Below are 26,420 nucleotides of genomic sequence, written 5' to 3' on the forward strand. Positions count from 1 at the left end.
ACATCTGGCCCACATGTGGAAAGATGATCTGGCCCACATGTGGAAAGATGATCTGGCACATGTGGAAAGATGATCCGGCCCACATCTGGCACATGTGGAAAGATGTGGGCCGGATCTGGGCCGTCACAATGTTGCTATGTGGGTAAACACTGTCAAAAAACAGTTATTTGGCTAACAATAAACAAGGGCCAGCGTGGCTTCGTTGATGCAAACCTCAAAAGCTCAAAGAAAAGAAAGCTGTTCATCCACAGTTGGTTTACATTATTACATTATTACATGTTTAAAAAGTATTTTCAGTGTAACAGATATTAAGGTAAGGTGTATTAAGAAAGCACATTGTTCAGTTTAGATCTATGCTACTTGTGATGATGATTTTCTGATGGATATGGACACTTACTCAAGACCTTCAGCTCAGCACTGATGCTCCTGTTGCTGTGTCTCACTGAGCATGTGTAAATGTTGCTGTCCTCTCTGCTCACGTTACTGATCTGAAGACTTCCATCGGTCATCTGAGACATTTTAGGATTAGCATGAGCTGGACCAGTGTCTACAATCTCCCTGCAAACATTAAGTCGCACTGGATTAAACACACAAGACAACATCACATCTGAGCATCTGGCAGACAAACCTCAAACCCTCATTCATACTGCTTTATTATTAGTGCATTCATCTTTCTCAAATATAGGTTATAAGCTGCTCCAGATGTAAACATCTTTAAAGTGATTTTTTTTAGTGATACAAATATAAAGTAATCATTATATAATTAATATTGTAAAACTCTTGCTGTAGAGTTCTGCTCAGCATGGATTTAGAATCATAATTCATTAAACTCTTTCCCTGCCATTGACAGAATTTTCCGGCTTTCTGTGTTTTCACTGTTATACGGTAGGGGGCGCTATTACACACCTTCTGAAAGAGCTCTGAATCTCCTGATCAAAACACGGAGAAGAAGATGCAAAGATTATCATTGTTAAATGTGTTGGGAAAATATACAACACATGCTCACCAGTCTACTTTGGGTAGCGGGGAACCGAAGGTTCGGCACTCCAGCAGGACGGTTTGCCCTTCTGAGGCACTGGACACGAGCCCGTCCGCCGTCAGGATCTGAGGAGGCAGCTCTGACCAACACAAGGTACAGCCGTTATAGAAATATCTCTCGAAAAACAATCAGTATGTTGTTATGTTGGCATGAATGAGGTCCAAAAAGATGTTCCACTCCTTTTTAAGCACACATTACCTCATTTGAACCCTTTCTGGAGTGACATCATTCCCATCCTTTCTACCGCGTTGTGTGAACATGCACTAATAATCAAACTGCATTTGATCAAAGTTTACACTAATAACACTCACCAGCAACATGGACATGCGTGTTGACCAGGATACTGCCGTGTTTGTTGGTGGCCATGCACTGATAGACTGCTGTATCGCTGTACTGAACGTTGGTCAGGATCAGAGTCCCAGAACTCACATGCCGTCTGAGGTCCACATCCGTCCCTACAACACACAGAGAACCACAGAAGCCTTTAGGTCTACAAGGAGAAACATTGTCCGAAAATATTGCCTCTGCTTAAAGACAGCCTTTCCCTTCTGCAGGCATCCATAACAGACTAAGAGCTGATCTGAGGTCCTGAATGTGTGCGGTCTACATAGACACGTAGAAGGGCTGCCTCTGCGACCTTTGTAAAGACGCGGGGAGACAGGGTCAGGCCGAAGGGGAGGACCTTGGACTGGTATGTCCGTCCCTCGAACACAAATCATTGGAACGGTCTGTGCCAAAGGAGAATTGAGGCGCTCGATCCCAATTCGTCAGTTACTAACGTAACTCGTAGTGATTGACTGAATGGGAACCTGATTTCACCAAGTGCAACATGTTCCTGGATCAAAATTCCATTCAACCAATCAGATTTGAGGGACAAGAGTTTAGGCTCACAACCAGGATTTGGTGCTTCAACATCAGCGTTAGGGATATCTTATGGGTAGGGTTAGGTTTAGGGGTAGGGATGTAGTTAGGATTAAATTTTCAGACAGAAAGTTTCAAAACTTGGCAAAATCAGAATGTAGGAGGAAATAATCAATGTACTTATTGTGTTCATATTGTATTGTAAAACACTTTTGCTGCTATTGAGGTGTGATACGGGTAAGGTTAGGGACAGGTGTGGTGGATTGGGTAGGTTTAACGGTGAGTTAAGGTGTAAGGGAAGGGTCAACAGTGTAATTACAAATGTAATTACATAAATTAATTACAAATGTAATTACATAAATTAATTACAGCTGTAATTACATGCAGGTATTTTTAAAATATAAGTACAATGTAAAACCATGTACGTACACAATAAGTCCATTGCATCAAATAAAACACTTGCCTGACGGCTCATGCTACCGCTAACATGCTACCGTCGACGTCACTTCTGTGGTTTGGGAAAAGCACATTAAAGTCCTGGCAGAAAGCGATGCATAAGGATGTAGTGTAACGACGCCCAGTTCCAGGAATGCACTAATATATTGTTGGTAGTACCAGTTTGCAACAAGTATTAGTTAACACTAAGTTGTTAACACTTCGGAAAAAACAATAATTTGTCTCGAGGTCATGGTGCAAAGGACCCTAGGTTGATTTTACTCCGAACCATCCCTTTAAAGCTGAGATGACTCCATATTTAATATACACAGATTTTGTGGCTCAGATAAGGTCCAGTTGTGGTTTATTTCTTTGCTCTTGGCTGACATGTGACATTGCTATGGCCTGCTTGTGGCCAAGATCTGGCAAACAGGAGTGAGCCGCCCAAGGGCCGTCATTCCACGCTGCATGTGGGCCGGATCATCTTTCCACATGTGCCAGATGTGGGCCGGATCATCTTTCCACATGTGCCAGATGTGGGCCGGATCATCTTTCCACATGTGCCAGATGTGGGCCGGATCATCTTTCCACATGTGCCAGATGTGGGCCGGATCTGTTTTTTCTGACGTTTTGCTTGGAAAAACCTGGCCTAAACTGAAGTAGCGTTTTAATTCTTCAATTATTGAAATAAAGAAATATTTAGTTAATAAAATGACAGAAATATACTATATACTATACTACATGAACTATATACATGTAGCCTAAATTATTTAATTCTTTCATTATCAACACTTAAGATTGATACCAATCTTTCATTTGAAAGTCACGTGTCTAGTATCTGTAAAACCGCATTTTTCCATCTTAAAAATATATCTAAATTACGCCATATGCTCTCATTGACAAATGCGGAACAATTAGTTCATGCGTTCATGACCTCAAGGCTAGATTATTGTAATGCTCTACTGGGTGGTTGCCCTGCACGCTTAATAAACAAACTACAGCTGGTTCAAAACGCAGCAGCTCGAGTTCTTACCAGAACCAGGAAGTATGACCATATTAGCCCAGTTCTGTCAAAACTGCACTGGCTCCCTATTAAACATCGCATCAATTTTAAAATATTGCTGATTACTTACAAAGCACTAAATGGTTTAGCTCCGCAGTGCTTGAGCGAGCTCTTAACGCATTATAGTCCGTCACGTCTATTGCGATCTCAAAATTCCGTCCAGTTACTAATACCTAGAATATCAAAATCGACTGCTGGCGGTAGATCCTTTTCCTATTTAGCACCAAAACTTTGGAACAGTCTTCCTACCATTGTCCGGGAAGCAGACACACTCTGTCAGTTCAAAGCCAGATTAAAGACACATCTCTTTGACCTAGCTTTCACATAATACATTATAGACTTCTATAATTCAGTGTTAGGCTGCATAGATTAGGTCAGCCGGAACCGGGAACACTTCCCAAAAATCCTGATGTACTCGTTACATCATGAGAAGAATGGCATCTACACTAATTTTAGTGTCTGTGTTTATCCCGAGGTTTTGCCGCAGCCTGCCGGATCCAGGCCGTATCCAGATCTGATGAAGGACCTTCGCCTGGACCGATGACAACGCAGTGCTGAAGTGCCAACTAGTCTCTCCCTATGGAGGATCCCTCTACCACTCTACAGATAAGGCGTTGTCGGGAAAATTCGTTTCGCGTTCCTACCCCAAAGCAACAAAATAAAATAAAATTCTTTATCAAAATTTATAAGGAAAGACAAGTACTTTGTTTAGGCTTGGCTTGTAGGGAATTCCAAACCTGCGTATATTCAAACGCACATAACTATAGAACCCATTCTAAATGCGCATGTGAACGCCATCAGTGTTTCTCACAGGTTCGCGTTTAAAGTCTGTGTAGAGAATGGTGTCGTCTTAGCGGCCCCTGGTTTAATAACAAATGATCATTGCGACGGAAGCAAATCAATCAAAACTAACTTTAGATGGAAATAACTTAACTCTGCTGTAAAGCCAAAACAATCTCTGTTACCTTAAATTATACGCTTATCTCTGTGAAGCTGCTTTGAAGCAATCTACATTGTTAAAAGCGCTATATAAATGAAGATGACTTGACTTGACTTGACTTTAATAATGCTACAGTCTAGAATAGCGAGTTAAGTGTGAATTGCGACTTCTCTTTGTTTGAGAGCTCCTCTCAGATAGCCTGTGGGGGTTTGTAGGGGCAGTTCAGTGGCTTTATCGTGGGGGTTCAGGACAATAAAGGTGTTAATGTTCTGTCTTTTATATGGAGAGTGTCAGATAGCCAGTCTGAAGGCAAAATTCCTTTCAGCATAAATCTCTCGATGTGTCCAAATGTAGGCCCTATATATTTTTAAGTATAAATATTGTAGCTAATGTAGCCTATTTAAATGTGATTGTCAACAATCTTGCATTATCTAAACATGAACTGTTGACAAAACGCGTTCATGCCAACTAAGCGAATGTGAGTGAGCAGCAGCCTCACAAGCAACCGCGTTTTATTGGAAGGTGAATTCAACAAGGCATTCTGTTTCTTTTAAGCAACAAATGCTAAATAATTTGTTACAGTTGTTTTTTGTAATTGGTGTGGATGAAACACAGCGATACAGTATTTTTCAGCTGTATAACATAAATTCAGCTGAAAACATTTAGCCTGTAGAAAAAATGTTACCCTGAAACATTTAATATAGAGAGAGACCCAGCGCATGCAGTGAGATAGACAGAAGAAACTTAATAAAAAAAGATCCACTGCATCCGCGAGAAAGAGGCAAAGAACAACGCCTGTTCTTGATTTACGTTGCTTTGTAGTATTTTCATTTTGTACTGTTTAACCCCCTGGGGTCGGTGGTCAAGCTCGCTTTTTTCTTATCAGTGCAAAAGAGACTCAAAATACTCTGTTGATTTTGATCTTACATATAAGTGTTATACATCATTCTGTTTACCTTGGATTTACCTCAGAAGAATGAGAAGAACGCGATTTGAAGGTGAGAAGTTTTTTAAGCTATATCCACTCATAATAGTAAGCATGTTATTGTTGTAAACTTTACATTGTAGCAACTAGTCAAACTGGTGCCTGACTAAAATGTAAGTTATGAAATGAGATTGGAGTAAAAACATGAAGCCTAATGCTAAATGTATGTACATGTACACGAGGATGTTTTTATGTTCGATAATAAAACACAGCATGATAAAAGTAGGCTTGTATGAGTGTTTACTCTAATATGGTGAATATTATATTGTTTAGACCAGTGTTTACTGTTAAATACTGTGTTTGTGGATATCTGCTCAAAAGTAGATATGTATAAAGCTAGGTTTATACTCGACGAAAGGCGAAAGTATAAACAAGGCTTAATGTGGTAACCATAATGTTTCATAGTTTGGAGCGGCTCGATCGCTTCAGTAAATGCTCTCTGCACGCGCTGTGAGTTTGAGTCAGTCGCGCTGTGTGTTTGAAAAGCAAAACTAGCCAAACATTAGGCTTCATGTTTTTACTCCAATCTCATTTCATAACATCATAACGAATGGAAACATTTGAAGTAACATATGATAATCAATAGGCTATATTTTTCTCTAGTGCAGTGTTACTGAAGTGTTCATTTTTAACGATTTATAAGCTGTATGCTATAGGCTATTGTTATTATTATATTATGCAGCCCTATACGTATATGCCTACAAGGCACAACACACCTGGTGTTCATTATCTATCTATATATATATATATATATACATATATATATATATATATATGTATTTTGTACATTTTAAATCGCAATTTTAACCAGAAAAATCTAAAATGTATTCCCAAAATCGTGCAGCCCTACAGTTTCTCTTGATATTAGCTGTTTTTTTGTTTTTAGTTTTTTTTTTCTGAATCAATAAATGAAACTTTTCAAAAGTTTTTATTTTTGACAAATATTAAACTAGAGACAAAATTATGAAGATGGTGGAGCCGAGATTCAAACTTGGAAGGGTTGAAGCCCCGCGAGGCTCATATTGTAGCATAGACCACACAGCTATCATCTGAACGCTGTCTTGTGAGCATGAGCTTAACGTCTTACTCTCATGAAAAGCCTCATTGCGGTTACATTTTTCTATTGCAATGTTTTATGTTGAAATGTTTTCATCATTTATTAAAGAAAATTATACTAATCATAACAATCTACTGTAAGCCTATTTAATTCTTAATAAAGAATGCTAAAACACAAAGGCTGCCGACTAACATCAGTTAGCAAGTCATGATCAATGTTTTAATTTTACGATCATTTAGTTTCATTTATTTCACTGTTATGTTTCAGTTAATACATCTAGGCCTCCTAACACATTTAAATAACACAAAGTAACCTATTGACATGCATAGCCTTTCTAAATTATAGAAAAACTGGGCACACAATGTTAACGTTTAGCCTACACTGCTTAAATCTGATGCAATAATAGAAGCCCATATTTGTGTCGGTTCAAAATTTGTACTGTAATTTCAGTATTGTGATTATGAATTTGTTTAACTACAATGATTCACTTGATTGTATCTTCTACCAGTTCTCAATGAGCCGCGGCAGATTACGCAATAGAGATAATAAACGTCAGTGATAAACGTCTGTGATTATAGCGCCACTTAGCGGTAAAAGGCAGCAAAAACACATCCCCAATTTTACCGCCGCCAAAGTATTATTCTGGTTGAGTACCAACTGTATGACAGAAATAAAGTCATACTGGTTCATTATTAGTGTAATAATGTGTAATGTTGTAGTTCTTGTGTTTCTCTATTTTCTGTTCTAGTGTTCCTCTTTCCTTCCGTGTTTCTGCTTGTTAACAGCAGGTGTTCATCACTAATGCAATACACTAATAACCAATTATATCTCTGCAACACTGCATCAATGTTACTTTTACTCTTTGTAATGTGGATTTTCCGGTGGAGTTGAAAGGGTAAAACAATGAATGTATTTTAACAATAATAAACTGTAAGTTATAAAACTGGCAATACTTTTGCCAGTAGTTTACTGTAAAATGTTCTCTTTTTTGGGTCACCATTGTGCAGAAGAGTAGAGCTGTGCTTCAGTCCAGGAGAAGATCTACAAGCATTGATGATACGCTGCATGTTGCTTTATTTAACAGGTGTGACTGTGTAGTTGCTGGTTCAGTGGAAATCTCTTTATTTAAAAAAATTATTAGTGGTCTCAAACTAAATAAGTTCACAGTAATACTCTGCTCACATTATTAGTGCATTATACATTTTAAACGACAGTTGTTCAATTTAAGGCAGTTGGTTTCTGCAAGTGTTGCCAGTAATTTACTGTTAAAAACGCCTGGTAAGGTCTACCAGTGTGGATGACGAGATGAAATTGAGCTGTGGCCCCTTGTGTACCTGTGATAGGAACTCCATTGATACTCCATGTTACGTTTGGTGTTGGTATCCCATCAGCCTGACACTGCAGTTTCACAGTCTCTCCTGGGGCGTACAGCTGGTCCTCGGGCCACTTGGTCCAGTAAGGAGCAGCTGCAAACAATCAAAATCAAACTGTAATACTTTCCAGGGTGTCAGTGATCTCTTTGATTTTCTTAGTCAGTGTAGGGTTTTAAAACAGTTAAGACTTCATTCTGTTCTGTTATTTTCATTAATTTCTTTGGTGCACTGTAAAACCTTGCTGTAAAAAGTGGGCAAATTCTGACAATAACATACCATTTTCCATTAAAACAATAATATACTGTAGAAAACAATGCATTGTGGGTAATATTTGTTTCAGAGAAAGTAGCCAACACGAATATACTCTGAATTAACAGTGCTCAAAGTCGACACTCAGAGGCTGTGTTCAAATCACACCCTATACCCTCATTCACTATTCCCTACAGTAGTTCACTAATATAGTCCCCTTGACTAAGTGAATGAAAACAAACAAGTGAATTCAGACACTGATGAACACGACAAGCAGAATCACTGAATGACAGAGAAACAAGAACAGAAAAAGGAGAATAGATGAGCAGAAACACAAGAACAACAACTGAATTACAGCCACACTGAGGTTTTCAAAACGATCCTCATTCACACAGATCCACGAAAACGACTAAAAATGCTGTATTCTGTTGCCAGGCCATTAGATGGCGATGATAGATTGATAGATAGAAACACTATAGAATGAACACATAATACGCATGTACATGACATCATCGTCTTCAAAGATTTGCGTTTTTACTGTTTACACAGAGATCGTTTCCAAAACCTTGCACTTTGAGACCCGGTTTCCAAACTTAGCTTTTTCAGGCACACAAATCAGACATTCTGAAGGAAATACTAAATGAAACACTGATCACCATAAAGGTGACCATATATTTTAAAATCATTGACATCTAAACCTCTGTTCATAGACATATGGCAGAAATTAAGTTGTCGTGTAAACGAACGGCCAAAACGCATAAAACGTTTCAGTTTTTTTGAAAACGGTGTTGTGTAAACAGCCCCTAAAAGTCAGTTGTAGTTTTTGTGTTTCTCTTTTCTTCAGTGATTCTGCTTGTTAACAGCAGGTGTTTATCACTAATGCTCAATCATCACTTAATTAATCTCTTAATTATCTCATTAACTTTAACACTGCTTCAGTGTTATTTCTAACTCTGTAGAGTGGGACCAAATGTTCTCTGGACTATGACGCTATTTTCTTCTAGATCTGCTGTACAGCCGAAACAAACTTGTTGCATTATTTTCCTGTTATCACTGTATAGCTGCTTTGGAACTGTATTAAATCTGTATTGTAAAAAGGGCTATATAAATTAAGGTGACTTGACTTGACTGAAAAGTTCTAGCATATACTTCACTAAACGCACAGCTTCTCTATTAGTAAAGAGACGTTGCCAGGCAGAATTCATTCACACGCAGTCGCTCTCTCTCACACTAATGGATTCATATAAATGTAATCTTTACTGTGCTACTTCATCTGTATCTGATTTAGAACGAGCAGAAATCTGTGAGAAATCTAACGACCCAAAGACAAATTTACTGATAAAAATAAGCTGTTACGTAGGAGCAATAGTCTTGTGGGCAGCGCTGTGTCAAATGCCCTAGCTGTGCACAAGGCAACCCGCGTTCAGTCTCAGCTCGAGGTTCAGGCTTATTTATTCATTAATGACATCATCAGCAACTAGTTGACGTCGACTCGACTTTAATCACATAAATACCGACTGAAGAAATATCTGAAGTCGTTCAGCCCCTAGTTTACTTATTTTAAGTGTCATTGTTACACAAATTAATATTTGGTCATATTAATTAACAACATGAACTTACTATCCACCTCTTTTTCACTGTGAAAGTAAGCTATTTCATGTGAAAGTGTGAAAGTGCAAGACTTCATATTCATTAGCCGCCATTATAGGTAAAGAACTAGAAAAATAAAGTGCAGTAAAAGGCAAATCTATTCATCTACAAGCCAGTGTATTAAATTAAAATAATACGATAAGTATATAGTATTAAAAATAAGGTGGATAGGGTTATGGTTATAGAGCTAGTTAATGTAATGTTATTACTATAGTAAGTAGATATCACATGTGTATAAAGGACAGTGTGTGTCTTACCCTCGACTGTGACGGCGTAGTGATGCCTGACGGAGCCCTGGCTGTTTGTGGCAATGCAGACGTACTCGCCATCATCCGTCTCCAACACGCTCTCAATCTGAAGCCAGCGGCCATGGTGCAGCTTCCGCACGCGGCTGGGAGAGAAAGGGCTGTCCATCCATTCCCACTGCACTTCTGGAGTCGGTCTTAATCAGAGGAAGCAATAGTTGTTAGTTATCAAAGTGATCCTTAAACACTTCTTGCTAGTTCAAGTTAAATGGTCTATATTCTGAGAGATATGAGCCTACTGATCCCTTTCCAATGGTAGGAAAGGTCAGAAGAATTGAGATCTGGACCCTCCAAGATAACTAAAGAACTATGGAAATCAGGACTGTCAGAGGTGACGACATCAACCAAAATGACATCAACCACATTTTAAGCCAATGTGTATAAAGATTGTCTTTTTATTGGGGCCTTTCTTGTTTCTTCTGTGTTCTAGTCAGAACTGGTTTGGTGGCCCTGGGCAGTCCATGGTCGTTCACACCTTGGTCTCAGGAATGGAGGGTTGAGGTGATCAATGGGCAACTGGTGATTAGATTAGCCTGCGACGAAGAAAGGTTTCGAAGAGAAGTAAAGCATTTACAAGGTTCTAAAGACTTTCATTTAACTGTGTATTTTGCGACAAAGCAACAAGCTCAACAGGATGAAAAGGTGGGATGTGATGGGCGGACACTTGGAATGCTACAACCCAATCACACCACTAGAGTAGGAAGGCGGGAATTAGTAATTCCCTCCCCAACTGGAAGGAATAAAAGCTGTCCCAAGCAAACACAAGGTCCAGTTGTGGTTTATTTCTTTGCTCTTGGCTGACATGTGACATTGCTATGGCCTGCTTGTGGCCAAGATCTGGCAAACAGGAGTGAGACGCCCAAGGGCCGTCATTCCACGCTGCATGTGGGCCGGATCATCTTTCCACATGTGCCAGATGTGGGCCGGATCATCTTTCCACATGTGCCAGATGTGGGCCGGATCATCTTTCCACATGTGCCAGATGTGGGCCAGATCATCTTTCCACATGTGCCAGATGTGGGCCAGATCATCTTTCCACATGTGCCAGATGTGGGCCAGATCATCTTTCCACATGTGCCAGATGTGGGCCGGATCATCTTTCCACATGTGCCAGATGTGGGCCGGATCATCTTTCCACATGTGCCAGATGTGGGCCAGATCATCTTTCCACATGTGCCAGATGTGGGCCGGATCATCTTTCCACATGTGCCAGATGTGGGCCGGATCATCTTTCCACATGTGCCAGATGTGGGCCGGATCATCTTTCCACATGTGCCAGATGTGGGCCGGATCATCTTTCCACATGTGCCAGATGTGGGCCAGATCATCTTTCCACATGTGCCAGATGTGGGCCGGATCATCTTTCCACATGTGCCAGATGTGGGCCGGATCATCTTTCCACATGTGCCAGATGTGGGCCGGATCATCTTTCCACATGTGCCAGATGTGGGCCAGATCATCTTTCCACATGTGCCAGATGTGGGCCGGATCATCTTTCCACATGTGCCAGATGTGGGCCGGATCATCTTTCCACATGTGCCAGATGTGGGCCGGATCATCTTTCCACATGTGCCAGATGTGGGCCGGATCATCTTTCCACATGTGCCAGATGTGGGCCAGATGTGGGCCGGATCTGGGCCGTCACAATGTTGACACATGGTATACTGCACTCTGTACATATTTTCTTAAAAAACAAAGCTTTGACTTTTGAATGTGAAAAACGAATGTGAATACTTTTTTACTCAGACATTTAAAGTGTCTAAATACATTAAATGTGTTAACTACTGTAAACATGTTCATATAAGTAACATTAAAATATGTTATAGTATTTGTTAAAGCTAACATTCTAATAATTAGCCTCTAGAAAAGTCAGAATTCCTATATTAATGCGAGTGTATTAATAATCAGAAGTGCAGTACAGCAGATTGTAAAGCAGATTTTAATTAAACAGTGTGTGCAGTAGTGGTGGTTTGTTTAAACCCAGCAGACATGATAAGAGATCGTCTGAACACTCACAGGCCCTCTGGGATGCACTCCAGTGTCAGCGTTTGGCCCCTGAGCACCAGATGAGAGCTGTGGGATCCTGTGGGCTTGACCAGCTGGGGCCGCCGGCTCTTCGCCACTGAATTTGCTGTGAAAACAGGAGAACACCATTCAATCCCACAACTACGTTTTAGTCATTTCAAAAGGCTCTCTTGCATTCCCTTTTGCCAAAAAGGAAGGGAAACGTCAACACATTTCATGTCTTATTGTCTGTTTTTGCCACAATTATTTAAACATGTGAAGTAAGATTCAAGAGCATAGTCAGCCTTCCAGTTCCAGTTCTGAAGATTAGGTCTGGGCTTCGTGAAAACTACAGATTGTACTTGCACATTTTTGTATCCCTGCTCATGGACAGTTGAAAAAGAAACTGGACTGGCCATCGGGAAACGCAGGACTAAAGCTTGAACTTCCATGAATTCAGAACAAATCTTTTCTTCTCTGTTCAGTCCTTTAAGTAAATAAAAAAGTTCAAGAATTAAGATATCAGCAGTGTTGGGCTTAACACATTACAAGTAATGTGAGTTACATAATGAGTTACTTTTTTCAAGTAACTAGTAAGGTAACAAATTACTTTCAAATTTACAACAAAATATCTGAGCTATGTTTTCAAAAAAGTAACAATCAAGTTACTTTGTTTCCCCATGTATAGACTAACAGCTCCCCTGTCCTCATGTGATGGACTCGTGATTGAGTGCAGCAGATGCGTTCTGTGTGAACATGATGCTTATTGTAGGTCTAGACTAAATGTGAGCATTTACTCTCACTTGCACAACAACAGATTAAGTATTCCTTAAAATGAATAAAAACTGTGAAACGCAAACTCTGAATATTACACAAACCTGTAGTAATTAAATTTGTTAAATAACACAAATATACTTTATGTATTTAATCTCACTTTATCAACCAATGTCTTTGCTGCTGACCTTCAATGATCCAATTCAACCATACAAATAAGCAAAAATTATTTTAAACATAACAATTTGTTTGTTTTTACTTTTGAAGAGTGTTGAACTTTCTTCACCTGTGTCCTATTCTTCTGCAATCCAGAATGGCAGCACAACTGAAAGGTTTTATTGAGCTGTGCCCTCTACTGTACAGGAGTGAATTTGCATTTCATTCAGCCTGAGGATTATTCATTTCACTTCTGGTGTGAAAGGGTCTTTACATTTGCCAAAAATATAAATGTTAAAGTCATTAAAAAACAAGCAAGCCCAGCCCAGGTGAGAAAATCAACGCAAAAGTAACACATTACTTTACATAAAAAGTAACTAAGTAACGCAATTAGCCATTTTTTTAAGGAGTAGGCTAATGCAATATTGTAAACATTACTTTTAAAAGTAACTTTTCCCAACACTGGATATCAGTAAGTCTGTCAGAATTATATTTGTGTTAATGGTGTTTTTACAGATGTACAGCAGTTAGCAGTATATTTATGCTTAACTGTCAATTGTGCATTTCTATGACAAATACTGTATATGCAATATAAATTTCGGTAAATCTCAGACTGTGTTTTAGTCAATAATAATAATTCTGTCCTTTCGTAATTGATTTATTTATTTTTTAATTCAATTTAAAGGTGCACTGTGTAATTTTTAGTGGCATCTAGTGGTGAGGTTACGATTTGCAACCAACAGAAGTTACGGTGGCCATCAGGAAGTGATGTCGTTGTCTGAGACAGGAGAGAGTAGCCAGTTTAGTAATGAGGTTTCTTTTTAAATTAAGAAATTATGTTTACTTAACCCCTCCTTGAACTGCCAACTTACCATGGTGGAGGGGTTTGAGTACCCGAATGACCCTGGGAGCTATGTTGTCCGGGGCTATATGCCCCTGGTAGGGTCTCCCAAGGCAAACAGGTCCTAGGTGATGGGTCAGACTAAGAGCGGTTCAAAAAACCCTTTATGATGGCGTTAAATCAGAGGACCGTGACGTCGCCCGGCATAGCGCAGCCAGGGCCCCACCCTGAAGCCAGGCCCGGGGTTGGGGTTCATATGCGAGTGCCTGGTGGCCAGGCCTCCCCCCATGGGGTCCGGCCGGGCTCAGCCCGCAGGAGCGACGTGGGGCCACCCTCCCGTGGGCCCACCACCTGCAGGAACCACACTCCTTGAGAGAGGATGGACTCTTTACCACTCTGGAGTTGCCCATGGTGTGAGGCGGCGGGCTGGTGTGGGTTTGCTTATAGCCCCCCAGCTCAGCTGCCATGTGTTGGAGTTCACCCCAGTGGACAAGAGAGTCGCGTCCCTGCGCCTTCGGGTCGGGGAGAGGTCTCTCACTGTCGTGTGCGCCTATGGGCCAAACGGCAGTGTAGAGTACCCGGCTTTCTTGGGGTCTCTGGGAGGGGTGCTGGAAAGTGCTCTGACTGGAGACTCTTTCGTTCTACTGGGGGACTTCAACGCCCACATGGGCAGCAACAGTGACACCTGGAGGGGCGTGATTGGGAGGAACGCCCCCCTGATCTGAACCCGAGTGGTGTTCTGTTATTGGATTTCTGTGCTAGTTACAGTTTGTCCATAACAAACACCATGTTCTTCGGATGAGACGTATGAGACGTAAAACCGAGGTCCTGACTCTCTGTGGTCATTAAAAATCCCATGGCATTTCTCGTAAAGAGTAGGGGTGTAACCCCGGTGTCCTGGCCACATTCCACACATTGGCCCTTACCAATCATGGCCTCCTAATAATCCCCTTACATTGAATTGGCTCTATCACTCTCTCTCCTCTCTCCACCTATAGCTGGTGTGTGGTGAGCGCACTGGCGCCGTTGTTCTGTGGCTGCCGTCGCATCATCCAAGTGGATGCTGCACACTGGCGGTGGTTGAGGAGAGACCCCTGATATGATTGTAAAGCGCTTTGGGTGTACAGTAGTACATATGAAAGCGCTATATAAATGCCTCATTCTATTCTATTCTATTCATGTTCAAGCATAAGGGTGTCCATCAGTGCACGTGGCACCAGGAAACCCTAGGCCGGAGGTCGATGATCGACTTTGTGGTCGTTTCATCTGATCTCCGGCCGTATGTCTTGGACACTCGGGTGAAGAGGGGGCGGAGCTGTCAACTGATCACCACCTGGTGGTGAGTTGAATTCGATGGTGGGGGAGGAAGCTTGACAGACTCAGCAGACTCGGCAGACCGAAACATACTGTGAGGGTCTGTTGGGAATGTTTGGCCGAATCCCCTGTCAGAGAGATCTTTAACTTACACCTCCGGCAGAGCTTCGACCGGATCCCGAGGGAGTCTGGAGATATTGAGTCAGAGTGGACCATGTTCTCACCCTCCATTGTCGACGCGGCCGCTAGGAGCTGTGGCTATAAGGTCTCCGGTGCCTGTCGAGGCAGCAATCCCCGAACCCGGTGGTGGACACCGGAAGTAAGGGATGCCGTAAAGCTGAAGAAGGAGTCCTATCGGGCCTGGGAGGCTTGTGGGACTCCTGAGGCAGCTGATGGGTACCAGCAGGCCAAGCGGACTGAAGCCCGGGCGGTTGTGGAGGCAAAAACTCGGGCCTGGGAGGAGTTCAGTGAGGTCATGGAGAAGGACTACCGGTCGGCCTCGAAGAGATTCTGGCAAACCGTCCGGCGCCTCAGGAGAGGAAAGCAGTGCTCTACCAACACTGTTTACAGTGGAGGTGGGCAGCTGTTGACCTCAACTGGGGATGTCGTCGGACGGTGGAAGGAATACTTCGAGGATCTCCTCAATCCCACCGACATGTCTTCCATTGAGGAACCAGAGGCTGAGGGCTCGGAGGTGGACTCGTCCATCACCCAAGCTGAAGTCACCGAGGTAGTCAAGAAGCTCCTCGGTGGCAAGGTACCAGGGGTGGATGAAATCCGCCCTGAGTACCTCAAGTCTCTGGATGTTGTGGGGCTGTCTTGGCTGACACACCTCTGCAACATTGCGTGACGGTCGGGGACAGTACCTTTGGGCTGGCAGACCAGGGTGGGGGTTCCTCTTTTTAAGAAGGGGGACCGGAGGGTGTGCTCCAACTACAGGGGGATCACACTTCTCAGCCTCCCCGGGAAAGTCTATGCCAGGGTACTGGAGAGGAGAATACGGCCGATAGTAGAACCTCGGATTCAGGAGGAACAGTACTGTTTTCGTCCAGGCCGTGGAACACTGGACCAGCTCTATACCCTCTACAGGGTGCTGGAGGGTTAATGGGAGTTTGCCCAACCAATCCACATGTGCTTTGTGGATTTGGAGAAGGCATTCGACTGTGTTCCTCGCAGCCTCCTGTGGAGGGTGCTCTGGTAGTTTGCTAAGGGTTATCCAGTCCCTGTACGACGGGAGCAAGAGCTTGGTTCGCATTGCCGGCAGTAAGTCAGACTTGTTCCTGGTGCATGTTGGACACCGGCAGGGCTGCCCTTTGTCGCCGGTTCTGTTCATAATTTTTATGGACAGAATTTCTAGGCGCAGCCAGGGGCCGGAGGGTGTCAGGTTTAGGGACCACATGATTTCATCTCTGCTCTTTGCGGATGATGTTGTCGTGCTGGCCCCATCAGACCAGGACCTTCAGCATGCACTGGGATGGTTTGCAGCCGAGTGTGAAGCGGCTGGGATGAGAATCAGCGCTGAGGCCATGGTTCTTAGTTGACAGACGGATCGGTGCAGCTTCTGCAGTAATGCGGTCGATGTACCGGTCTGTCGTGGTGAAGAAAGAGCTGAGCCGCAAGGCGAAGCTCTCGATTTACCGGTCAATCTACGTTCCTACTCTCACCTATGGTCATGAGCTGTGGGTCATAACCGAAAGGACAAGATCCCGGATACAGGCGGCCGAAATGAGCTTTCTCCGCAGGGTGGCTGGGCGATCCCTTAGAGATAGGGTGAGAAGCTCGGTCACTTGGGAGGAGCTCAGAGTAGAGCCGCTGCTCCTCCACATCGAGAGGGGTCAGTTGAGGTGGCTCGGGCATCTTTTCCGGATGCCTCCTGGACGCCTTCCTGGGAAGGTGTTCCGGGCATGTCCCACCGGGAGGAGACCTCGGGGAAGACCTAGGACACGCTGGAGGGACTATGTCTCCCGGCTGGCCTGGGAACGCCTCGGTGTCCCCCCGGAAGAGCTGGAGGAAGTGTCTAGGGAGAGGGAAGTCTGGGCATCTCTGCTTAGACTGCTGCCCCCGCGACCCGGCCCCGGATAAGTGGAAGAAGATGGATGGATGGATGATGTTTACTTAATTATTCAGTATGACGATATGTTATTGCGAATATTATTGTTACTTGTTCATCATTGTGTCAGTGTTTTATTCGACTTTCGTTTTATAGACTTTAGCTCGCTTCTTTGCACGCAGAACAATATAGTGACTAAACACGTTTGTCCGTTTAGGGCTACTGTAGAAACATGTCGGCGCAAAATGTCTATTTCAATGACCCGCGGTGTGTGTAGATAGAAATGGCTCATTCTAAGGTAATACAAACATAACGGTTCATTATGTAAGCTCTTTATACACCACTGAAAACATAGTTATGTATATGATATTACATTTCTGTCAACAGATCCTCCTAAATATTACACAATGCACCTTTAACGGCCCTAATCCTCACCCCAACTCCATTGTCTCAAATCATTGACAATCAACATATGGGCCAGATTTAGTTCCATCCAGCCCTGTGTCCTGAAGATACTTGAGAAATTTGTGGTCAGCAGCTGATTTGTTTATCTGGTGTTTTTAGATGTCTTTGTGTTACACTGAGAACAATGATGCCATTTCTGGTCTGCCATATTGACTGTCTGCAGTGAATTGCATTTGAGGAAGTACTTTTCCGAACTCCTCCTACAGTCTTCATCAGATCTTCACAACATTTGGCTCAAATCATTTTCAGACCATGCTGGGGAAAAGCTATCAAGTCGTTCTCATGTAATGCATCAACAAATTTAATAAAAAAAGATTTCATAAAGAGGTTGTACCTGAATGATACCTTATATGTACTCTTATAATCATCACCTGACAATGCCATTTTAATTTGGTGACAGTGCCACCTATTGGTCTACCATTTGATTACGATATATATATAACATTTTGCCCCAATTTATCACTGGAATGCTATTTTTGATGCTTTTGGCATGCTTCAGTACCCTTCTTTTTGTTCTGCTTTGTAAAACATCCCTGGGTTCTGTTATAGAAATAAAATATGTAATGTGTACTAATCACTGGCAGAAGAAGGTTCACACACAGGCTGTGACGGTGATGGCGATGGGATCTTTAGGAAGGATGACGCTGGCAGTGGTGTAGTAGGCATTGCAGATGAAGTCTTCTCTACTGTCACTGACTAGTAAGTTGGCAAAGTACAGGTTTCCGTCCAGACTTATGGTCATCCGCTCACTCAGAGGAATGTGGTGGAATTCTGACAAAAAGAAAGAGAGGAATGAGATTCAGTTCAATCAATTAAAGTAGAGAAATTTAGTTAAGCAGAATTAGACTCGTTAGGAAATTTACGCTTGTCCATCCAGTGTATAATGGGAGCGACAGAGCTATTTGGAGGGTTGCAGTGGAGGACTGTGCTTTCTCCATCCTCAAACAGTCTTCGTTCCTGCTTCTTCTCTCTGGCCAGGGTTGGAATGGCTGTGAAATAGAAATAACACTTTAATGTGTCTATGTATACAATGTTCAGTGTTCAGTATTCAACTCACTATTGATCCGAAGGGCCCTGTCATGTTTATGTCATCACAAAGATAGAGGTATGACCTCATAGTCGCCCAGGCCAACTCACATGTGACTGTTACATGTTAACAGGCTTATTAAGGCTGAGATTACTCCATATTTAATATACACAGATTTTGTGGCTCAGATAAGGTCCAGTTGTGGTTTATTTATTTGCTCTTGGCTGACATGTGGCATTGCTATGGCCTGCTTGTGGCCCAGATCTGGCAAACAGGAGTGAGCCCCCCAAGGGCCATCATTCCACGCTGCATGTGGGCTGGATCATCTTTCCACATGTGCCAGATGTGGGCCGGATCATCTTTCCACATGTGCCAGATGTGGGCCGGATCATCTTTCCACATGTGCCAGATGTGGGCCGGATCATCTTTCCACATGTGCCAGATGTGGGCCGGATCTGGGCCGTCACAATGTTGGTATGTGGGTTACAAAGCATAAATCTGTATTTAGATTTCAGAATAATCATTGGCATTTGTAATATAAATATTGAGGTGTCTCGTTCGTTAGCTGATCTGATATTCGCTTCTGTAATGAAGATGAATGTTACTTTTAATAAGTTCCCGGAAAATCCCGACTTTAAACAAATAACCATTTAAATGTTTAGGACGTTTGCGTTATAAGAATGTACTGGGAGACTTAAGATATAAAAACGTTGACTCGTGAGGTAATGTTTTCTCATTAAATGCAGATGATTTCCTATTAATTCAATAGAATGTGTGGGAATACCAATATGACAGCACGGTGGCTCATTTTTTATGACGTCATGAGCAATCCAGCCATTTATATAGATATCAAGTGTAGTGTTAGTTCTGGCAGGTCACATCACTCAAGCTCGCATCAGCTGACTCTCAGCTGATCCACATCTACCTATAGGAATTTGACACCTATCACAGCATCCCTATATAAGGTCCATTTGGTATTATTCAGCAGCTTTATCATGTTGATCATGAGCTAATTACCCTCCTCTATCCCCAGCTCCTCCTCTCGTCCACAGTCAGGACTTAGCCTTCTGATATTCCTCTTTGAATCAGACTCATTTATCTCCAATTATGTTGACATAAAATTATTGAACATTAATGATATTTGCAATACATTTCTGTTGGTTCTGTTCTGTTTACTCAAAGGGAGTTATCTCTTATCCATGCGATGCTGCATGGATGGGCAGGGAGTTCTTGCCCAGAATATAACCATACCAATGCCTATCCAAACTGTATGCTTACTGTCAATCATCTTTGACGATAGTGGTCCTGACAGAACAGTGATCGCCACAGTTCATTCCAACACTCAAGCAGGGATTGCTTGTTCGGACATTGTATTTGTCCACACACACAGGTTTGAATCAGTGGATCGCACACATGCCAATCCATTCTGAGCTATGCTGTTGACTTGTTTACATGTTGAGTCTTAATATGTATATTATGTTTGTTGTTATATTATGTAAGGGATAATGTATAGAGAGGCGGTTGTTATAGCGAATAACAAGCCCGACAGGCTGAACGAGACCCCGACGCGAAGCGGAGGGGTCTTGACAGCCTGAAGGGCTTGTTATTCGCTATAACGACCGCCTCTCTATACATTATCCCGCTTATTACATGGCTACCTACAAAATAAATAAATAATTTGACACGAATTATTGATTTAAAAAGGAGTTTATTGATTTAAAAACGATTGTATTGCTTCCGCCAAAGAAAATAGTCCGTTCCGCGTCCATAGCAACGCGCTGTTTTTCATGGCAACGGTCTGTTATACTCCGCAGCGGTCTGTTATAAAGAAATAACAGACCGCATTCTACATTGGAATTCAGCCAAGCCATGTAATAAATTGTTATATAGTTTGTTGTTCTTGCTTTTGTGTATGTAATTTTAGGTTTATGCTTTTAAAACACCCAGATCAGTGACTGAAAGCAGCGTGCTGCACATTTGACACATGGGAAATGAGGGCAGGTCACCAGGTAGCCTATGCATACAGAAATGTTGCATATAATGCACAGTAAAGCATACCGCAGAGATAGTAACAAATATTAAGAGCACTAAGTTACTCACGCTCTGTGATCAGGTGCACCAGGTCTGAGACGGCCGTTCCCAGCTCGTTCGCCACATAGCAGCGGTACGAGCCCTGATACGACTTCAGCTCCTCATCTGGATCCGCTGTCAGGCTTCCAGACCCCAGCAGAACCTTCCCAAACTGCTGTCCATCTTTGACCCAACGGAAACTGTTCGTGGGAGACAAGAACAGAAAGACCATCTTAAAACTACAGCTAATAAAGATGGAGAGATAAAAAACAAAGGAATATATACAGTGCTGGTCAAAAGTTTACATGCAAAATCTACTGCCGTGAATAAGCTATAATAGATGTCTCCATATAGTCACATGTCAAAATACTAGCTGAATTTACACATATGACCTCGTTCAAAAGTTTACTTATGCTTGATTCATAATTCAGATTTAGGATCAGCTGCTGTCACTCCACCTGTCCATCAGTGTCTGTATGATTTTGAGATCCATCATTTCACACCAAGGATAACACATACACAACTATAACCAAAGCTAACCACAACTGGGCATACATTGATAACAGAAAGATTATGACTAGAGAGATGTTAGAAAGGGACACAAATCCCCAAATAATTATTCAAAGTGAAGATCAATCACTTTACTTATGATATTCTGATCTGATAAATTTCATCAATTCAAAAGCAGTATTTGTAGAGATTTTAAAGCGGTGTCTTGCTAATCCACAGTATTTCAGTTCTGCTCCATTTCAGTTCTGCTAATGATTTGATGATCTGAATAATCTGATGAGAAAGTGCTGATGAAGCCGTGGTTTAGATGTTTCTAAGCCAGTTTACGCTCACCTGGGCGTCGGGTTTCCAGTTGCCTCACAGGCCAGATTGACGTCATCCAAAGAGAAAGCGGTGTGAGACTTGGGCTGAGTCGTGATCGTTGGAGCTTCTTTGACTGGGGAGAATCATTGTTACAGAAAGCATATCAATGTTTGAGTAAAGGTTTAGTTCACACCAGATAGGTGTGAGAGCAACTGTTACTTCTGACAATAAATGCTCCTGAAATATTGTACAACTGGTATTTTCTCATTGTGTCCATTGTTTCTATAACACCTAAAAACTTTCGAATAAAAAATGGTGATCACTTGTTCGTTAGTTTGATTACACAAAATAACATATTGTCTCATAGCACAGGAAAAATCATTTTGTAGAAGTTATAATGTAAAGACTCAGCAGTTATACACAGAGACACAGAGTCAGAAATAAAGGAGTATGCATACAGAGGAAGTCGATGTACTTACGGTTGCTATATGTGTCTAAGAGAGCCACAGAAGGAAGCAGGGGATGCAGAGAGAGAGAGAGCAAGAACAGGGTTAGAGAGAGAGTCATGCATGAGCATTCAGACTGTGAGGCATTTCTATCGATGTGAGACAGCATCCTACAGAGAATCAGATTCATGTCAAATCAAAAGCTCAAATGATTCAGTCCATGTGTCTGAGGCTACTCCGTTCAGCTTACACACATTTAAGACAGAAGGGATCAGGCATTTTTGATCTCTTTAGACAGAATGAGTTCAGCAGAACATAAGACAAACCATGGAAATAACTGGACAAATTTTTATCATGATTCGTTGCGACTTTTTGGCAGCTCAACACAATTGGTGGAAACATTTCTATTATACATAAGAAAGAGGAAGGAGTACAAAACGAGTTGTTTTGGTAGCTTGGGTTTCAAGAAAAGCTGTTTCTGGCATTGTTGTTTTATGTTTTGACACCTGTATTTCGTTAGTTTTCTGCCGTAATGAGGTCATCTGTTGCACCTGTGTCTTTGTATTTTAGTTGTCAAATTGCACTGTTTCTTCATTTGGCGTTTGTATGTTGTAATCCCGCTGCCTGAGGAAGAACGCTTGTGTCATTGTTTGTGGATTTTCCTTTTGGATTTAGTTTGTGCTTTTACCCTTTGTGGTTTTATCTTTTTTAAAATATCTGGCTCCCTTTTTGTGCTTGCCATTTTAGATTTACATGTTTGTATTTCTTTATTTTGGGAGGCAGGAACAGCCTCCACGTAAACCTTAAGAGTGGATGGGGAAGGACCGGCAGAAAGCTATCCTGAAGGAACTCTTGCACTGAAGTGAAGACCCTCCACTTTATGGTATATAGTTTCCTTGTGGAGGGAGTTCTAGAGTTGAGGATGGTCTCAATAACCTTGGTTGAAAGACCAGTATTCTGGAGCTAATCCACCTCAGGGGCCAGACCCATCATTTCCACACTCGTGCCGGCCAGAACGGGGCTACAAGGAGTAGGCTGAGCCTGTCCTGGCGAACTCTCCCTAGAACTCCTCGGAGCAGAGAGATCAAGGGAAATCATACAGATGTAGCCTCAGCCATGTCTGCAAATGGCATCCAGTCCCAGAGGAGTTGGATGAGTGAGGGAGAACCAGAGCGGGCAGTGGGTCGTCTCTTGCAACTCCTCTAAATTAACTCCACCATCTTGGGATGGAGTCACCATTCCCTGGGCCTCAGCCCCTGCCTCAACAGGATGTCTACTCCCCTGGGACAGGAACCACTGTTTCAACCATATGACAAGGGTACGAAGATATCTGCGCGTAACCTTGATCATACGGAACCCCGGTCCTGAGCCACCACTGCAGGAATATTATGTACAGCAGGCCAAAAGGTATTACAGTGATGGCTTGGCCTAGCACAAACCTGGTAACTGCTGCCAGGACAGACTCGATACGAGCACGAGACAGCTGTGCCCGCACCGAAGTTGAGTCTTAGCAAGAAAGGTTGTTCTACGAAATAGTGAAAGCATACCCTTCCTGGAGTTTAGTCTAGAACCCAAGCACTTTATGCGGTCGAGAACAACATCTCGATGCCGAACCACCCTTTCCTGAGACTGAGATAATATCAGCCAGTCTTCGATGTAATGGAGTACACGGATGCCCTGGAGTCTGAGAAGAGCCAGAGCTGCATCCATGCACTTTGTAAAAGAAAAAACAGATACTGAAACGATTCGCGCCGAAAGCAAATCTCAAGATTTCCCTATGTTGAGAAGGATGGAGATATAAAAGTATGCGTCATTTAAATCGATTGTGACAAACCAATCCTTGGATTTGATTTGACTCATGATAAAAGGGATCGTCAACATTCTGAATCTCCTTGGAGAACGATTCAGTAAATCTATAATTGGGCACAACCCCCTTCGGTGTATTCTGAATACTGGGTTCAGTGCCCTGAAGTGAAGGAAGAGCAGGGAGCAACCAGACAATTTTTTCTACAGGCCTCCTTGGGTAAGGTGAACCCTTAATCGGGCGGACACTGACATTTACGTTCGCTGGAAACCGATGTGCCCTGAAGCGCCGTAGGCGGCAGAGTTGACATATCGATTCCCTATTGAGGGCTCTCAAAGCCTTCTTAGAAAGAATAATGGTCCTCAGATTCGTTTTCTCCTTTGCAGGCTTCGAGCAAGACATGAGGATGAAAGGGTATGAAGGCATCTGCACGTAATCTTGGGGGACTTGAGGCACAACACTCTCAACACCCAAGGGTGGCAGGGTTGTCAGAACGGTCCCCTGAGGGCATCAAGGAGAAACGTGCACCATATAATTGGTTGTGATACATTTCTCTCTGGAAGGGCCTGCCCTCAGAGGCCTGAGCACTTTGCAACAGGCCCTCTTAAGTTGCAAAACCCACAAAGACACAATTGGCAGAAATTGCCCCTCTGCTAAATAGTCTAAAGAGATATCAGACTCTCGAGACTGACCTCTAGTGTAGGTTGAGTAATATGTAATTTCCTTGAAATGGTGAAAAAAGATAAATACCTTTCTTTTCCAGGCAGACTTGGTGGATTTAGATGCCCCCTATTTTAGATTGCTTTGAACTTTTTAAAATTTCCGCTAAGCTCTTATTTTTAATTGGTTCATAGATGATCCCAACTCCAGCTCTTGAGTTCTGCCTTGCATTTCACTTTATATGTCTCCCCCAAACTATCAGCTCTTGACAGTTACATTCTTAAAAATGTCTGGATGCAAGTTAGTAAAACACAACTTTTTTTTGTTAACATTATAATCCACTGCAATAAATTCTGTGTTTTTGGATTTCATCTTTTTCAGTTTCATGTTCCCCTTGTTTATCTCCTGATTGTTTACATCATCTGTTTCTTGTTAGCCCTCATGTTCTCAGTATTCTTTCTCAGGTCTTGTCAATTGTTGGATGTATCATAAGTGTGCTTAGTTTTCTTCTTTATATTACAAGTTACTTGGTATTGTTTTACTTTTCTCTTTATTTCTAATAAATCACCTGCAATTGGATCCTGCTCTCTTTCGTCTTTAAGTTTGCACATGTTATAATTTTACACATCTATAAGGCCACCCAGAGTGTGTTTTTGCATATGTTAACCCTTTTCCACCAAAAAAGAACTGGTTCGGAACTGGTGCTGGTTCAAAGTTGGTTCAACTTGCAAACCTTCTCAGAACCTGTTTGTTTTTCCACTGACTAGAGAGCCCAGCGAACGACGTCGTTACTTCGCCATACGTCTTAGCTTTCCCAACTTCAAGCATAACAATTACAATGTTGGACTACATCGTCTTTCTGCAAATGTTTCTCCTGGCTTTGTGATCCTATATCGGGGTCAGAAGAAGACGTTTAGAACACATTTGTGCTGCTCGTCTGGATTACTGTAGACGGAGGTTACGTTCGAGAAGAAGTTCGACAATAACCCCGCCCCCAGCCCCCGACGTAAGCATGACGTGGTAAAAGAACGGTTCTAGTCCAGCAAAGAGTTGGTGCCGCTTTGGAACCAATTTTCCTGGCCGAGAACCGGTTCTTTGGCTGTCGAAACACAAAGAACTGGTTCGCGAGTAGGCACCGGCTCCGAACCGGCACCAGCACTGCCTTGGTGGAAAAGGGGTATGTGTGGTTTCAGTCATTCCCACATTTTGTCGTAATTTTACAATACATTTTAGTATGAAAGTTCTTGATGAATCATGATTTCGTTTAAGGCCAGGACACACCAAGCCGATGGTCAGCCATCAGCCAAGGTCGGGCCATCGGCAAGCATCTGTCGGACTAGTTTTTGCGGTGTGTTCCACACGTTGGCTCTCGTTGGGCTCACATTGGTGGCAGTTTGCCCTATTCATCATTATGAATCGGCATCGGGGGCCGTTGGTGAGAGTGGGAACTCTGATTGGATGTTCAGTTTAGTCAACTAGTCAGTGCAATAGAATGAAAGCGAAAGTGATGAAAAAGAGCAAGTAAGTCAAGACGGCACTGACAGAAGGCTAATCTAATGTTATGTTATCCTACCTGAGCTTTCCAAAACGTGAATATTTTCATAACAACACGAGCTTGCTTAGAATGAAGAAAGTTATCAACAACTGATATTCAAAATGTTAAGCAAGCGCTGCTTTGTTTACTTTTTGCATACATCTCTACGAATATAGACTATTGACACCTGCTGATATACAGTTATTTCCTACACGCAGACTTGCAAAAGTACACATGCTAGTTTGCAGTCGGCTGTAGTCTGTGCTTTGTGTTTAAGCGCAGCTTTCTAGTCCAGACGCAGCTGGTTTTTGTCACCAGTTCAAGTCGGCTTGGTGTGTCCCAGGCTTAAAATGTTCATATGCAGATTTCACACACAAATTTGTTCATACAGCATGCACGGTTAGTGAATGATATTTTTTGACACGGTTAGTAAATTAGGTTTTTTGACCAAATTTTTGCAAAATATAAGTTTGATAAAAAAGTATTTATCAAGATACCACCAAAT

General features: G+C 42.3%; 1 protein-coding gene across 2 annotated transcripts in view; it reads right to left on the reverse strand.

Moving 5' to 3' along the window:
- The window catches only part of l1camb (L1 cell adhesion molecule, paralog b), a 77,395-nt gene that overhangs the window by 30,466 nt on the left and 20,509 nt on the right, over positions 1–26,420 (reverse strand). The window contains exons 3-13 of one of the 2 annotated variants that reach the window (XM_079848759.1): positions 21,951–21,965; positions 21,502–21,604; positions 20,689–20,858; positions 18,425–18,550; positions 18,162–18,332; positions 11,974–12,088; positions 9,910–10,094; positions 7,715–7,846; positions 1,351–1,494; positions 1,007–1,118; positions 398–558 (exon numbers count right to left, since the gene is read on the reverse strand). In XM_079848759.1, coding sequence (XP_079704885.1) covers positions 398–558; positions 1,007–1,118; positions 1,351–1,494; positions 7,715–7,846; positions 9,910–10,094; positions 11,974–12,088; positions 18,162–18,332; positions 18,425–18,550; positions 20,689–20,858; positions 21,502–21,604; positions 21,951–21,965 — 1,434 coding nt within the window. The remainder of the gene's footprint in view (positions 1–397; positions 559–1,006; positions 1,119–1,350; positions 1,495–7,714; positions 7,847–9,909; positions 10,095–11,973; positions 12,089–18,161; positions 18,333–18,424; positions 18,551–20,688; positions 20,859–21,501; positions 21,605–21,950; positions 21,966–26,420) is intronic. The other variant, XM_079848760.1, reaches the window with a different exon arrangement.

The sequence above is a fragment of the Squalius cephalus genome, assembly GCF_949319135.1.
Source record: "Squalius cephalus genome assembly, chromosome: 18".
In the NCBI taxonomy this organism is placed as follows: Eukaryota; Metazoa; Chordata; class Actinopteri; order Cypriniformes; family Leuciscidae; genus Squalius; species Squalius cephalus.